At 44.3% G+C, this 15474-nt stretch overlaps 4 protein-coding genes across 4 annotated transcripts; 3 read left to right on the top strand and 1 right to left on the bottom strand.

The window, feature by feature from the left end:
• Positions 1 to 24: 24 nt before the first annotated feature.
• LOC27209257 (mucin-2) lies at positions 25 to 1218 on the top strand. Its single transcript, XM_016184713.3, has one exon. The coding sequence runs from the start codon at positions 25 to 27 to the stop codon at positions 1216 to 1218; it is 1194 nt and encodes a 397-aa protein (XP_016028742.1).
• A 453-nt stretch (positions 1219 to 1671) lies between these two features.
• On the top strand, positions 1672 to 2831 carry LOC27206711 (extensin). Its single transcript, XM_044922490.1, has 2 exons — positions 1672 to 2126; positions 2199 to 2831. The coding sequence occupies exons 1-2, from the start codon at positions 1680 to 1682 to the stop codon at positions 2829 to 2831; spliced, it is 1080 nt and encodes a 359-aa protein (XP_044778425.1). The 5' UTR covers positions 1672 to 1679.
• A 308-nt stretch (positions 2832 to 3139) lies between these two features.
• Positions 3140 to 3882, top strand: LOC27207200. Its single transcript, XM_016182932.3, has one exon. The coding sequence runs from the start codon at positions 3188 to 3190 to the stop codon at positions 3650 to 3652; it is 465 nt and encodes a 154-aa protein (XP_016028740.1). The 5' UTR covers positions 3140 to 3187; the 3' UTR covers positions 3653 to 3882.
• Positions 3883 to 4349: 467 nt separating this feature from the next.
• LOC27208926 (microtubule-associated protein 4) lies at positions 4350 to 5812 on the bottom strand. Its single transcript, XM_016184459.3, has 2 exons — positions 5758 to 5812; positions 4350 to 5683 (listed from the first exon to the last, which is right to left on the bottom strand). Exons 1-2 carry the CDS (start codon positions 5810 to 5812, stop codon positions 4431 to 4433), a joined length of 1308 nt encoding a protein of 435 aa, XP_016028739.3. The 3' UTR covers positions 4350 to 4430.
• Positions 5813 to 15474: the final 9662 nt, after the last annotated feature.

Here is a 15474-nt window from a genome sequence, read left to right as displayed (position 1 = left end):
GAGTGAACTATTCGATCCGCGACAATGATTTCGTTGCTCGCCTTTTTTATATTATTGTGCTCAACCACAGTAAGGAGTAATAGTTCAGAGGGAGCATTTAGATTAAACGGTCCACTTTGGGATGTGAATGATCTTTACTCGCGCATATCTAATGTATTTGGTACCACAAGCACCACACAACCACCACAGGTGGCACCGGAAAAACCGATCACACCCTCTCCTTGGGACGCCTATTACGGTGCGATCATGCAGGAACTTTATAATAAAAAGCATGGAATATTTCCTGGAAGCGAGCTGATAGCGGTAGAGCCTTTGCCCGTGCCTGTACCGGTTCCAGTCCCTCAACCAAGGCCACCTCGACCACTGCGCCCACTGCGGCCTCTCAGACCACCGATCCCAAATCGACCTAGACCCAGGCCAACACGAAAACCCACAAGGAGAAGCACCACAACCAAAACTCCAGATACAACCACCCGACAAACAACAACAACACAAAAAACTTCCACGTCCACAACAACGGAATCGCCAGAAACTACCTCGAGTACAATCTCACCTACAACAAATTCAACCACTGAACAATCATCGACAACAGGAGGCTCATCGACAACTGGAGGCTCATCGACAACTGGAGGCTCATCGACCACTGGAGGCTCATCGACCACTGGAGGCTCATCGACCACTGGATCTTCCACAACAGGAGGGTCTTTTACTTCGGGAGGCTCTTCAACAACCGGCTCATCTACTACTGGAAGTGTAGTTGTATCTTCCCGAATCAGAGGAAAAAAAGGAAGCTTACGAGCAACAACCGCCACTCCAATACGCTTCCATCATAGTCAGATCCAGAGTAGCCCTATTTCAACTCCGACGGTGCTCAGTCTAGAGGGAATGCCATCGTCTTCTGGCTTTATGCGTCCTGATCTTCAACTTAGAGTGCAATCGGCGCCACAGTCTATGACGACGTTGTGCCATAGCTATCCTCGCCTATGTGCTCACCCAGAGGAAGCCCAATATGTACGCTTAGAAGACGGATTCGGGAAGCCTATGCTTTTAATATCGCCTGGAGGCGTGTCATATCCTCCTCTTTTTACGAAAGAAGAAGAACGGCCCTATAGGTCAAAGTCAGGACCCTGGAAATCGGTTCCACAACGACAAAAGAAACCCTCTAGAAGTAAATATATTTACAAGTTAATTAAGAAAAGGAATAATCAAAGACTTTAAGTGTTCTGTAACAACAATACAAAATATTTTATAATTATAAAAATATATTTCCATTGGGGTATTTACTATATTACATATATTCATTTTTCTTTGATGATAATTGAGGATTCTTATCTAGAACGATGAACACGCTAAAGTTTATGAAGTTTATAAAGTTTATCAGCACCATCCATACGAAGAAGAACCCGTTCCAGATTCAAGCCGTTAAAGACAGCCAAACCAAATCTGATAAGAATGAGAACAAATCAATTACTAGATAGATTCAAAGATTATGTACAAGACAATTATGTAGTAAATAATTAATTTCGTTAGTGGAGCCATCTATCACGAGCTTATCACTTCCAAAAGTACCATAAGAAACAGAGCTCGATTTGATCAAAAGGCGACCAGTAATTAATTACTTCTATGGAAAAGCATATATAAAGACTCTAAGAAAAGCTCCACTTCAGTATTCTGGAAGAATGAAGCTGCTTGGAGGTTTTATTACCTGGGTCTGTCTGGCCGCAGCAGGACCTTATTGGCTTACTGCGTTTGTTACCGGCTTTCAGGTCCAAGTGCGAATTCCAATATGGGATGTTGCAGGACTTGTAAGAAGATTCACAGGTTTCACCACGGACCATGTCAGTAATCCGAAAAAGAAAATTCGACCTGTTCCTGAAGACTATTGGCCACCGGTATATGGATACTACGATCCCTTGGCTTATGCTCCGCCACCATATTTCCCATACCCACCTTATGTGCCACCAACGCATACTCCTACAGAACCACCCACACTTCCACCAACAAATCCACCAACTAAGCCACCAACTATGCCACCAACAAAGCCACCAACAAAGCCACCAACTATGCCACCAACTATGCCACCAACTATGCCACCAACAAAGCCACCAACAAATCCACCAACGAAGGCACCAACAAATCCACCAACAAAACGACCAACCAATCGTCCATCGAAGCCACCAACAAAGCCAACAACTAAGCCGCCAACAAAGCCACCTACGAAGCCACCGACGAAGCCACCAACAAAGCCACCAACAGAACCACCGACAGAACCACCAACAGAACCACCGACAAACCCACCAACAAATCCAACCACGGAGGCAACAACTGAGACCACAACGGCAGCAACAATGGATTCTACAACCGACGCAACAACAGATACAACAACAGATGCAACAACTGATGACACTACGGTGGTAACAACAGATGCAACTACGGCGGTAACAACAGATGCAACTACGGTGGTAACAACAGATGCAACTACGGAGGCGACAACAGACGCAACTACGGACGGAACAACAGAGGCCACAACCGCCAGTGACCTATGCGTATTGTTTCCTCATCTTCCAAAATGTCAAATAGTCAAATCAGTACACCTAGTAAACAATAAGTACAGTGACGTGTTATATCCGGAAAAGAAGCTATCGATCGAGACCATGCCTCACTCGGTCACCTCTCTGTGCTTCTATTATCCGCGCCTGTGTATGAAGCCCGAAGAAGCTCAATTCGTAAGATTGTCGGATGAAAATGGAAAACCTTTGCTCCTAATAAGTCCAGTAGAAGAAAAACCACCAACAAATAAACTGAGAAAAAACAAGCAATCACATTTTTAACTTTAAAAACCATAAATTAAAATAAAAAAATGTTTGAAATATGATAATATTACTTTTTTTAAAGAATTTTTTAAAGAATAAAAAGCTTTACTTATACATAAGAAACTACATTCTACAGAAAACAACATTTTAAATACACAAATATAATGTCTCATTCCTCGGTCTGAAGTCCAAAGCCTCAAAGATGAAGAGCATTGAAACTTTATTGATAATTCATTTGACATGACAAAGATGACAGCACTCCAAGCGAACCTATTCAGGCAAACTGGTTTCAGTTGCCCCACTCCACCTGGTCAATTTTTGTAAGACCACCAGTCCAAGTTCGGCTTCCTGAAGAAGTGGTAGGTGAAATTGAAATGAGCTCCGTTCAGGCCATTCGAGCATACACGTGGATTGTTTTATTCCAATTATGCGTTTTGTTTCGGAGGTGCGAAGGTGCGCCAGTGCATCCAGATGAGGCACTGCAGCATCTCAGGGAGCTGAATGTGACCCAAGCGAATCTCATTGCGTCCAACTCCACTGTGAAGTGCAAGCTCATCCCGAATCTTTGTGACTGGCAACTGCACCTCTACGAGGGCCACGCATTCAGTGTTCCACTTGTACAGACAGTGGAAAGTACCACCATCCGACCACCAGCTCCTCCAATGGCTGGTCTGAAAATCTTTGAATTAAACCACACCGTTAGTGGACCACAGCTGTTTATTCTGGCCGAGATCGAGCCCAAGTCGAGACGGGGATTAAGAAGAAAAAGAAAACTTTGGCGTCGAGCCACTTTTAATCACTCGAGTAAACAGAAATTTATCTTGCTGGCCGTTCAATAAATATCCGCAATGAATAAATGTGCTTTAATCATTTATATTATCATCTCTCATTAGGCTCAATCAATCAGCGGCCAAGATTTATTGAGGCTGACTCACTACTGGACGCAGGCAGCCAGACGGTGAATTTCATTCCGCAGCCATAAAAAAAAAATGCTCAGCTCATTAATGTCGACTCGATTCACGCTTTACCTGAATACCGTGAACTTTTTGGACTGGGATTGGAAGCCGTTCGACCACTTTCAACTTTAACCCGCAACGCCACAGGTCTGGGGTCTAATGCCCATTAAGCTGTCTGCGCGTTGTTTGGCTAGAAGTATAGCGACCGGGCTCGGGAGTTCTCTATTTGTTTATTCAGATATGAATGGATGGGTTTTTAAGTGCCCAGCCGAGTTATTGTTTCTGATCGGGGGACTTTTAATTAAGTCATCTTTGTTGACCCAGCATCCCGCATTAAATGGAGGCTTTGATGACTGTGAAATGATGGTTATGATGATTAATGGGAGCAGAGATTTGCATAGAAAGGGAAAGTGGGTAAAAGGTGGGGAAATCAATGAAGTGGCTTCACAGTTTTTGTACAGCATCTCTAGTGGATTCACAAATCTTTATTTTCTCTTTACTTTCTAGATGATGTAAACATAAAGCGTCAATAGTTACGACTTACTTGCTAAATTTTAGTCTTAGCGGAAATTCAATTCGTCACTTGGTCGGACCCTCTATAAACACTAAAACCGGAACCCCAAAAACCCCAAGTCCAACCGTCGTAACGAATACTCCGGTCTCACACATCAACCGTGGCACGTTCGTCGTCGCCATCATCGGCGATGGTATCGTAAATTGTATTCAAAAATTTTCTAATTTCCGCATATGGGAGAATCTGCCACCAATTTGTCGTAGTTTCAATTTCCTCCTCCATTACGCCAGCGATTGCGGGACGTCTCTGGGAGCCCTGGCGGCGTTTATCCTTGCCCTTACCCTTACCCTTGCCTTTGCCCCTGCTCTTCGTTGTCAAAGGACGATGCGTGCTGATTTCCGGCGATAGTGATTGTGTTTCCAATTCCTTCGCCGGCTGCTTCGCATTTAATGGGCCAGAACCTGGTCCCACGATGGGGTTAGTTTCAGGACGAACAGGACCAGGAACTGGTGCAGTGACAACTCGGCTCGCTGTCATCTTTATATCAGTTTCATTAGACGTTGGTGCTCCTGTTGGCTTTTGCTTTCGCTTGGTCTTCGGACGAGGACGTGGCGGTCCGGCCTTCTGTTCGTCCTTCTTTCTCTGGACTCCGGACTGAGCCTTTGTGCCGGTGTCACCGGCATTCTCCGCTGTCGTCGGGCTGACAAGCTGCTGCATTCCTGTCGATGGCTTATCGATAATTGTCTCACTCGGGGCCATGGTTTTCTTCACACTTGTCAGGGATTCCCCCGCAGGAGCTGTCCCCGCTGCGTCTGCCTCGCCAACTTTGTTCGTTGCAGGAAGGACTTCTGTTTCTTCTGCATTGTTCTCGGGCAGCACTGGCAGTGTCAGCTTCACCTTCAACGGCTCCTGCTGCTCCTGGTCCTGCTGCTGCTGGGCCATAACTTCTTCGACGACTGGTTTACGCTCATGGTCGCTGGTCAGGGTATTCAATTGCACTATCTTCTTGGTCCCAATACTTTGCACATGGAACTCGTTCGAATATAAATTCTCCCGTGCGTGCATAGTCGAGTTCATTTGCAGAGGCATTAATTGCATGTTTATGGCCGGGCTCTCAATTGTTTTGTTCAGCTCGCTGGCTTGTTCCTGCACAGCAATTGGCATTGGCAGGACCTCCAAGTCCTCGTCAAGGTTCCTATAGTGGGACCTCTGCTCGGTGGATTGCCGGCTGTGTTGGGAGATCTGCTGCAGCACGTGATCCATTGGAGGAGCATCCTGAGTGGATCGACTTCCGATGGCCTGGCGACGCACCAAGTTCATCCGGGGCTTGTTGTAGGCATAGACATCCACATTGAAAACTCCATGGGTGGGTGCACGACGCCAGTGCCTGGCAGGAGTGGCTGTGGAACAAGGGGCCGTCAGGGGTGAGTGTGCACTGTACTTTCACTTAAACACTACGAATTCTGGGGCTTACCTCTGGCCACAAGGGCACAAGACTGGATTAGCAACAGCAGCAGTGGCAGCTTCATTCTGGCTAATACATATTTTAGGCGTTGGCCCCGGCTACGACTAAACCGATTTTGGACCATTCGACCAATTTTATGGCCATCCGATTTGGGTCAGTCCGCAACTAATTTGCATTGACGATTCATGTTTGGCAATGTTCTAGGAATGTGAAAACACAGTGAACCCCACCGATGCTCTACGCGATTAAAATCAGCCATCTCTTATGGACATGGAATCCCGGCGAGCTGATGGTTCACTGTCGCTGAGAACTGGTTTCCCCGAATCGAATTCCGAGCAACGGCACTTTTGGCTTTGGCCAAGACACAATGGTGTCGATTTGGACCTGTCAATGGCCAAGTTAATGCTGTGCCATAAAATATTATTGTAGTGCCACCTCGGTCGAGCCTTGGCCAATTTGTGTTTTCGGTGGCTGGGCCAAAAGTAGCGAAAGTTGAAAGTTGTGGTTAGCATTACAATGCCCTGCTAATGGAAAGTAATTGCCAAGAAATTCCGGGGTATGCAAAACAAGCCCTCATTGATTTTCGAATATTCTTAAGTTCACAATATTTGGCTAAAACACTTAATTAAAAATGGAAATTTTCTTTAAAGAATTCCAACTGCTGAATTTTACACTGACACAAGTTTGCACAAATAAAAATCTATTGGCTCATTCAAGCTCATTGACACTAAACTGTTTTGACAGAATGCAGTTTTTGACTGCATTATAATAAACAAATAAGGAGTTAAATACATAAGCAAGACTTGCTGGCAAAGGATATTAAGCACCAAAACAGAGAGATTTCTGCACGGCTAATGCACTCATCTGCTTATAGAAAACATTGGAAACGCCCTGGGGAAAATTGAAAATTTAATTCGAAAAACCATTTGGGAAAGTGATTTATATTAAAGAGCTTGTCAAAAACAGTTGACCAAGAGTCAGCAAGCAGCAAACAAACAGCGAGCAAACAAGCACAGAACAGAACGGCTGACAGTTTCCACTCGGAGCACTTAAGATAACTTTGAGTAGACCAAGTCCGGAGTACGGACTTTGGAGCACGGGAATGGGAATGAAAATGGGTATGGGTGGGTATGGGAATGGGGGGCGTGGCTGGTGGAGACGGAGCTGAGCTGATGATGTCCACCACCAGTGGCAGATTTATGAAAACTGTTGACATTTAGTTCTTCGAACCGTAAACTCTGAGCGGACTCAAGGCAGCGGAATTTACATTCGAACAATGCAGGCCGCAGAAGAACGGAGCACGAAGTGCCCAGGACATAATGCAAACGGAATCGAAAGCGGAGCAAAAACGGCCAACAGACAGGGAAATGTGAAAAAAGCCAGATGACAGCCGGCCAAGATGGACAAAGGCAATTGTGCTGGCATGTGAAGGAAAGTCGGCAAGAGAGAACGAACTGGGGAAAAACTGCTGATGCCGCTTGGCTCCTTCGTTCTAAATGCGCTGTGAAAAACTATTTGGAAAATGTAGGTGTTGACCCATTTTCGTAGATCGTGTTGCAGCTTTTTGTGGAATTTTGATCAGTTCACTAATATCTATCATATTATAAATACTATCATAGGAAATACTTCACTTAGTAAGTACCAGTGTAAGCCACAATAGCTTTTGGTCCAAATTTTGGTCTAAATGCAATTCGAGCTGCTCCGGATTTTATGCAAATTTGTGGTATAATAAGGCGACCGTGGCTATAATGCGATTGAACTGAGGATGGACCTTGTAAAAGAATAAACTCGAAAACAAATTGCATCGATGGGCGAATTCGAAATGTGTCAAACGGAAGCAGTTACAATACCACTCCTACATGAGCTGAGTGCCACTCTTGATTCTTCAATCGAGTTGAGGGCCAAAGAAAGCGATGACATATCCGTTAACGTTGAAATGCCTTGCATCAGACACTTGCCTTGCGGATGCAGATGCGGATGTGGATGGGGCTGCGGAGCTGGCCTATGCAAATAAAAACAAAGAAAGGCCGTGCACGTTAAGCGGATAGCCAGAGTGATGGAATGAAAAAACTCACAATGCACCAAAAAAAAATACTTCAAAACATCGTTTATGGGAAGAGTAGGGAACCCAGTTAATAGAAAGATGATATGGTATATAATATGCAAGCGATCTTCATTCATTCCTTCATTCTTCATTCTTCATTCTTTTAGATGATTTTGAGTTGTTCACAATCAAGTAATTTTTCTTCGAGTGTAGTGGGAGAGAGAAAGTCAGCAATGGAGCTACTGTCGTCGACGTCTTAATTAAGCAGCTCAAACGGCAACAACAATTAGCCGAGATGCAACTCAAGCGATGTTGATTGTTATTTTTGTCGTGTTCTGAGTGACAGGAAGGGACAGTATATGCAAGAGAGAGAGAGAGAGAGAGACGTACGCAAGAGATGCACTGCTTGCACTTGTGGCTGGCTTACCGAAGAGGCTTATTCCATCGAAATTCCCGTTGGATAATTACAGCAAACTTTAAGCTCTCCCAGTTCGAATTCAAGTTGCGACATTGTGTTCGGTTTCACTTTTTAGTGTTGCCATTGCTGTTGTGCCGGCAAATGCACACAATTTGCTTTGTCATTAGACGAACACTTTAGGCACTCGACTGTGCTATTTATCGCAGGCCATCTCGCTCTAGTCCGTGCCCCATCCCGCTCACACCTTGTTATCTCCCTTTCTGTCAACTGCTTTGCTTTGGCTGCTCATTTCCAGCTGCCCATTTCTTTGTTGCTCTTGTTTGACCATTCATTTGTTGCATTTGCCTGGCCAAATAATTGGGGAGTGGGAGCGAGAGAGGCAGACATGTGGGCGGGGGGAGGGAGACGAACTGAGATCCATTCACAGCATTTTGCACATTTTCGCTTAATTTGAATTTTTCTATGCAAATGCAGTGTGCAGCGAGGAACGAGCAAAGCAGAAAAAAGGCACCCGAAATTCAACTGTTTTTCGTTAAATAATTCTATTTTATTGTGCATTATTTTTATTTTTCCACCAGCTTTCGTCTGCGCCAAATTGTTATTGCAATTTTCTTTGTGTACTTTTGCACATTTTGCAGCATTCGCGGTTCACTGCGCTGTCGTTTATTTGATATTTGTGTTCCTCCCTGACTATATCCCTCGATAAGGTACTCCAACCGTCTAACAGGACTTTTCGGTGGGGGAATCCCCTTTGAAGTGAATCTGTATTCGATTCGTTTCGGCACTGGCGAATATGGTGATTTCATTGATAATAAAACACACCATGGTTGTGGTACAATAAAAATAATATTTATGATTGATAAAAAAGCATTTTTCCTTTCGATATTTGTTATCTATTATTTCTAGATATATATTTAAACTGGTACACAGCTAACAACAATTCGAATAGCATCAAGTTTTAAAAGTATATTTTTGTTAGCTTGCTTACACTAAAAGCAGTATAATGTTTTTATAACTATTTATTTTCAAGCCTGTTCATTGCCTTTTGTGTCACCTAACATCCGTGTCAATTACCTACGAAACATACCACGCTTTTATTTTCAGTGTGTATCCATCAATGATTCGTATTAAAGGAGAAACAAGCCTTTTAGTTTGAGCTTTGTTTTTGCCGACTTTTGTTCGCCTCTGATCATTTTCCTTTTCCAATTTCCGCACTTTGAGCAGAGGCATCCGATTCGTAGTCGGCCGGCTAATTGTTATGCAAAAGCCAAAATGATGCCATAAAAATCCGATTCCCAGGCGGAATCTGAATCAAAGTGCCGATAAACTTTCCCCCAGCGTTGCAAATAGATCGTGTTTGATTTGCCGCGCGGCCTTTGCATGCCGCAAACAAACGACACTTTGATTTAGTGAAAGAACAATGGTTAGCAAACAGAGCCATGTCGGGATTGGCAGTAGTTACAGTGGCAAGCATTCTATGGCTAATAAAACAAAACAAAGCTAATGGCCAAACATAGCGAAACCGAAATGCAGGCGGCAATTTTATGTCCGTCATAAAAGTCCTTCCCCACTTTCCGTTCCAGTATTTATCTATTTTTTTTTCAACCGACCAACCCCCCTGCAGTATCCGTATCTGAATCAGTAGCTGTATCTGCGACAGACGCCTTCTGAATGCCAATGTGCAGCCTGCCCCAAGGCGGCGCACAGTGCGTATGCGCGATACAGTTTATCGTCTTGCCGCAGCATTCTATAGTTATATCCGCAGAACTTGTTGCTACAGCACAGCCACAACTTTTGCCGCCTAATGCCGCATCAATATGCAAAGCCCAAGTTTTGGGCCAAGTCGAACGCCCCACTAAGCGGCTTAAAAACACAAAGAACACAAAAACGGGCAGAAACTTTAAGTTCATTTAACTTTCGCAATCAGCTGGAGCAGCAAAAGCGGCAAGAGCATTGTCAGCCGGGGCAATTTATGATTTATTAACAACGTGCGAAACTCAATTTGTGCCCCGTGCCGGAGTCCGTTAAGTCAGCTAAAAGGATTTCTTAAACTTAAATGATTTTAATTATTGAGAATTATCAGCAGCGTTGAGCTCTGTAATGCGATTTTCCCCGATTGGGGATTTGGCCAGCAGTTGGGCGGCGCTGCCTGGAACAATCCGCCTCCTTCCCAGCTGAGAACTATTTCAGTTTGATTTATTGCGCTGCAAATTCCTTTTTCGGGGTGATTAAACCAGCGACAGGATGAGTTACACCACCCAGCCAAATTTCACACCCTTCTACCGCCGTGGGCAATTATCTGAGCAAGCGTGTAATGGACCTGGGTAAAAGTTGACTTCTTTTAATACTCGGGAATCGAAAAATACCAGGGTATTTTGTGTTATTCTTATTTACAAACAAGGAGTCAAGAAATTCATATAATATTTAAAATAGAAGCACAGAAGAATGGCTTTCAAAAGTAGAACTTTTGTAACATTTATAGTTTCCTGGGTCAAATTAAATACTTCCAGACAAAAGGACTTTGCGACTTTATTTACCCGGTATCTTTTAGTCGGAAACTTACTACTTCGTTTTGTTGCCACATTTTTCCCCTACCTTTTGGTCCACTGTCTTGTCCTGTATTGAAGAAGCTGGTCAGATGATTTATGATTGCTCAGCCCGGCCTGGCTCCAATGAGGAGGTGGAGCCAGGGGATTCTCGTTTTAATAAATGCCCCGTTTGGGCATTACATTTTAATAGTCTCGACTTGGAGGAAAATAATGCCGAGCAGTGTTACTTATGAAGTGATGCTCTAAATTTATTTAAAACGCTTGCAATAAATTCCAACAGATTTCCATATGAAAATTTATGCAACCCAATTCTAATGCGTATTTATGGCGGTAACGCTTGTCCAAAAGGGAAAGGCGACCGATGGAGCTCCGATCAGCGGAGGAACGGGTGCATTTGTCCCCAATCAATCATAATTTGTAACTGTCATCGCAAGCTGCGACCGCGTCCACTGAGTGATGAAGTTGTCGCCGCGACTCACACCCACATTCGCAAACACAATCACAACGGCTCACACAGGCTCACACTCGCCCAATGACACGAAAGCCAACTAAAGTCAACCACAAAACCCGGAACAGTGGGCTCAAGGACATTCAAGCAGAAAGCGGTAATCACTGTCATCATTAGGAATTTATGTCCGTTTCCGTCTACTTTTGAAACGGATATAGTTAAAATATAAAAGTAATTATTAAATCCAAAATATTAGCATTTGTAAGGCTTGTCTTGCGTAGTAATATAATGCTTCTATAATAACAAGTTAAAGGAACATAACGACTTAACTTACACCCAACCTTACCAAAAATATCTTTATTACTTTTTTTTGACTTAACAAATTTATGTGATATGCCTCAGTTTTTGAGTCATCACAATCAGATTTCGAACCACTGTTCTTTGGTTGGTCCGGTAACCGAAAACTGAACCATGGTAGGGCAATTTGGGCGCAACCACACCCCCGCACTTCACCAGCACACGTGTGCGTATGTGGACCGCAGATTTATCGCGAATTTCACTTTCCTATGGCGAGCAGTTGAAATGCAGACAAAGGAAAGTTCGTTGCCAGGAGCAGGGAAATCTGATATGCTGCCAAAAGTTTGATATGCCCCGAACTTGACAAATGTCTGACAAATCCCGTCAGCATCTAGTAGCTCTCTAATGAAAGCCAATTGCTGCTTAGCTGTCCCCGCGGAGAAGACAAAAGACCCGAGTCCTGGCAACTCCGGAAACCTGTCAACGTGCGACGGAAAATCTTCGGCACGTGATTCCGCTCATCTGCAATGCTGCCCCACTTCACTTCCCATTCGCTGCCGCTTCAGTTTCAATTTTTGGCTGCCCTGCGAGGCACAGCGCACTCACATATATGTACATATGTACATCCAGATTTATGATGATTTTTTTCACACACGTGTGCCCAAAATGTTGGCGTTAATAACGATTAAGTGCGCCATGCGACATTGACTCCCGGGCGCAGAATGAAAGTTTGCCCAGATTTTTGTTATTCCCGACAGGTAGACTTCGTGGCATCCAGGCGCCCACTTTGTTATGATTGCAGACACTGACCATCGAGGGTCTTTGCTAAGTTTCCCCAGCTACAAATGGATATTCTGTGGCAGTCTCTCCTGTGCACGAAGCCTTGTATTTTCCTTTCAGTGCTGAGAAAGTGAACTTAATCCAAATATAAATAATAAAGGTTAGATTTAAATTAAAATCCATTACATCCTATTCAATATTGGTCTATAACCAACTAAACTTGTAAAGCTGAAACTGGCCGAAATTCGAACAAAAAACTCGGCCACCTCCGCAATGGGATGGATTTTGTAAAAAGCCCATCCTATGTGATTTGTGTCAAACTGTCGATGGCGGGCAAGTAAATCAAAGTCATCTGGCCATTGGCTACTCCACCATCCGCTCCTGCGGGAGTTGCCTGCCACCTTCGATGGGCATTCGTCATTTTTCATGTTGCCATGTTGCAAGCTGGCAGCGGAGACCCGGAGCAAACGTGATTATTGATTGGTGCTCGCCAAAATTCATGGCTACACTCGCTCCTGGTCGAACCATTTATCTAACTATAACCGTAGGTCAGGAGCTTGTTAGTGTGTGGCCACTGGTCGCATGGTCACATGGTCGGGCAAGGAATTTGGGTGGTCAGTCCGCTGACCACTGACACACAGAGCGATGTATGTTGGGAGGAAAAAATAGCATCATAGATGCGCAAAAGTTTGACGTTTATGTGACATTTGAAATCAATTTGCACAACAATTGAATTTTCAATTTTCTATATCCACGTTTCATTGTTATTGTTTGGTCGCCGTTGTCGTTATGGTTGCAGCTGCAGTTGCCGTTGCAACTGCCTGTGTTTTTATCAATTTGCTGCCACAGCTGATGTGCAATCGATGCGTTTACATGTCAATTAGCAATTTAGTCCGTGCCACATTGTCAGCGTGAATGTATCCGGCTATCGCTGTGTGGGTATTTGGGTGTCTAGGTGGCTGCAAAAAGTTGCATATTTAATTGGCTGCCGCAAAGTGGACGTCATGCATTTCGGACATGCCCGAATGACCACAGAGTGGTCCGCAAATGAAACGGACGGCCGCCGAATGGCTGCCAATTTGATGAATTTGCCAATCCAAATAGATAATCCACAAACATTTGATTCAATCGAATGGGCAAAACGATTTCCACTTCCAAATTAATCAGAGCATTAAACGAGGAAATTGCCACTTCGGTCCGGGGGCATTTCCATCTAATTGGTTGATTGGATGTGCGACGCAAAGCGAGCGTTGGCATTATGGATTCCCAGTCACTTTGGCAGAACTTACCAACAACTCAACGAGCAGCCAGTTGCCAAACTGGGAACGGAACACGCTTGTTTCCCCTGTTTCCCGTTGCCAACTGCAATATTTGTTTTCCAACATGGCCCAGCTGACGCAGACCCGCTTTTGGCTTCTGGCAGGACGAGCACACATCTCCCACCAAACACATCCATTTGCCAAGTGCAAACGTAGCGCAGTCCGTAGAGGAGCAGCAATTGCAGCTGTTGCCCCACTGCAATTGGCCAGATTTATGTTGTCTAGCCGCATTCTGAGCACTTGCAGCTGCCTATGGACCTATGTATGTAGGGCCATGTAACCCCATGCTACCAGCAAATGGACACTGTCGAACCGTTCATAATTACGCAGAGCAGGTAATTCCGGAAAGGGCCTCGGGCAGCAAGGGTTAAAGCCTGAAGAACCCCAATTCTCCGAATCCTTGAATCCTTGAGCTGGGGCATTTTAATGGAATCAGGCATCAGACCGTCTGCAGTCCTCATTTCCGGATATCAAATGAAGATCCTGGTCGCTGGCTTGGTGTTGACCCCAGTGGCTGGGGCATGAAAAATTCCAAAACCCAGTGGCGGAAGTAATATTTTTCCCATCAGCATACGTTGCGGTCCAGACCCAGAACAGATAAACATAAACATATGCACATAGGGAGCGGGTGGGCGAAAAAGTTGGAAGTTATGAAATCTGCACTCGAAAAATAGCACAAACTTATTCTAGCGAATTATTCGAGTAATTCGAAAATATCTTTCGAACCTTTTTCTTGAAGGAATATGCTTACATATGTATTACATTTGAAGATGGTTCTTTCTTTAGGTCTGTTTTTAGGGTACTAGTTTTTCCATGTGCAGCGATATTGGCTTGCCTTGTGGCTTTGCTCGCTAGGCAGAGTGGCAAGTGGTTACCAACTTAGCCCACTGTTTGCCGCTCCTGCTGCTGGCGGAAGTGTCTGAGGGTCCTGTTTGTGTCCTGGGCGCTGCCTTCCGATTACACCATGCATATGCAGATGTATGGCCGCAAAGATATAGCGCTCTACGAACATACATACATATTTATGTATAATATTTAGTGGCAGCTGGTGCAAAGTTTCGGGCGTACGCGGCGTATGCGTGTTGCTCAATTGCCGCTGGCAGAACGGGCAACGACTTTTGCTGTTATTTATGCCCAGCGGAAAGGGAAGTTGGCTTCGTAGCCGTTAGATTTAAGAACTTTTCCGCCGCAACCAGAAGAACGGGATTGGGGAACGGATGTTTCTGGCACTTGCCGCATGCTGCTGCACACATGCATCCATTTTCGAGAGCCATTTATAAGGCACACAATTAATTAAATGGTCCCTTGTTTGCTGTCCACACGATTATTGATTTCTGCTGTGCTGGATGAGAGGGGGCGGTTAAGGGGGTTAACAAAGGCCATTTACCTAGACCGCAACAAGCTCCACCTGTAACTGGCCAAAAAATAAAAATAATAAAATAAAAGTTCGATGTAGATTTTGTGGCATTTTCATAATTTATTATGCTGCCAGTTTGTCGGGCGCATATCACCATAAATAATATCTATCCCGTACACACGGCCACGGATATGTATAAAACCACATACTATACTATGTAGTGGAACCCTTTTTTATGTAGCTGCTTAATCTACATAATTTTCGGTCCCTTTCACAAGCGGTTTGATTTACACAGTGTATAATCATTAAAAAGGCTCGGACGGCGTATAAAAAACAATTTTTTAGTTGCCCTCCCTGAAGGGTTTGACCGCTTAACTTGTTTATTTATTTTAGCTGGTTCTTTTGGGATCGGGGTTCAAAGGAGGAAAGGTTGCTTCATCCTGGTAATAAGAGGATCTCATATGTGTGGGTAGGGCGAGCGATTAGAGTCCGTAGCTCTACTTGATGATATGTG

Source organism: Drosophila simulans, chromosome 2R (genome assembly GCF_016746395.2).
Source record: "Drosophila simulans strain w501 chromosome 2R, Prin_Dsim_3.1, whole genome shotgun sequence".
Taxonomy (NCBI): Eukaryota; Metazoa; Arthropoda; class Insecta; order Diptera; family Drosophilidae; genus Drosophila; species Drosophila simulans.
This window is presented reverse-complemented; position numbering and strand designations above follow the sequence as displayed.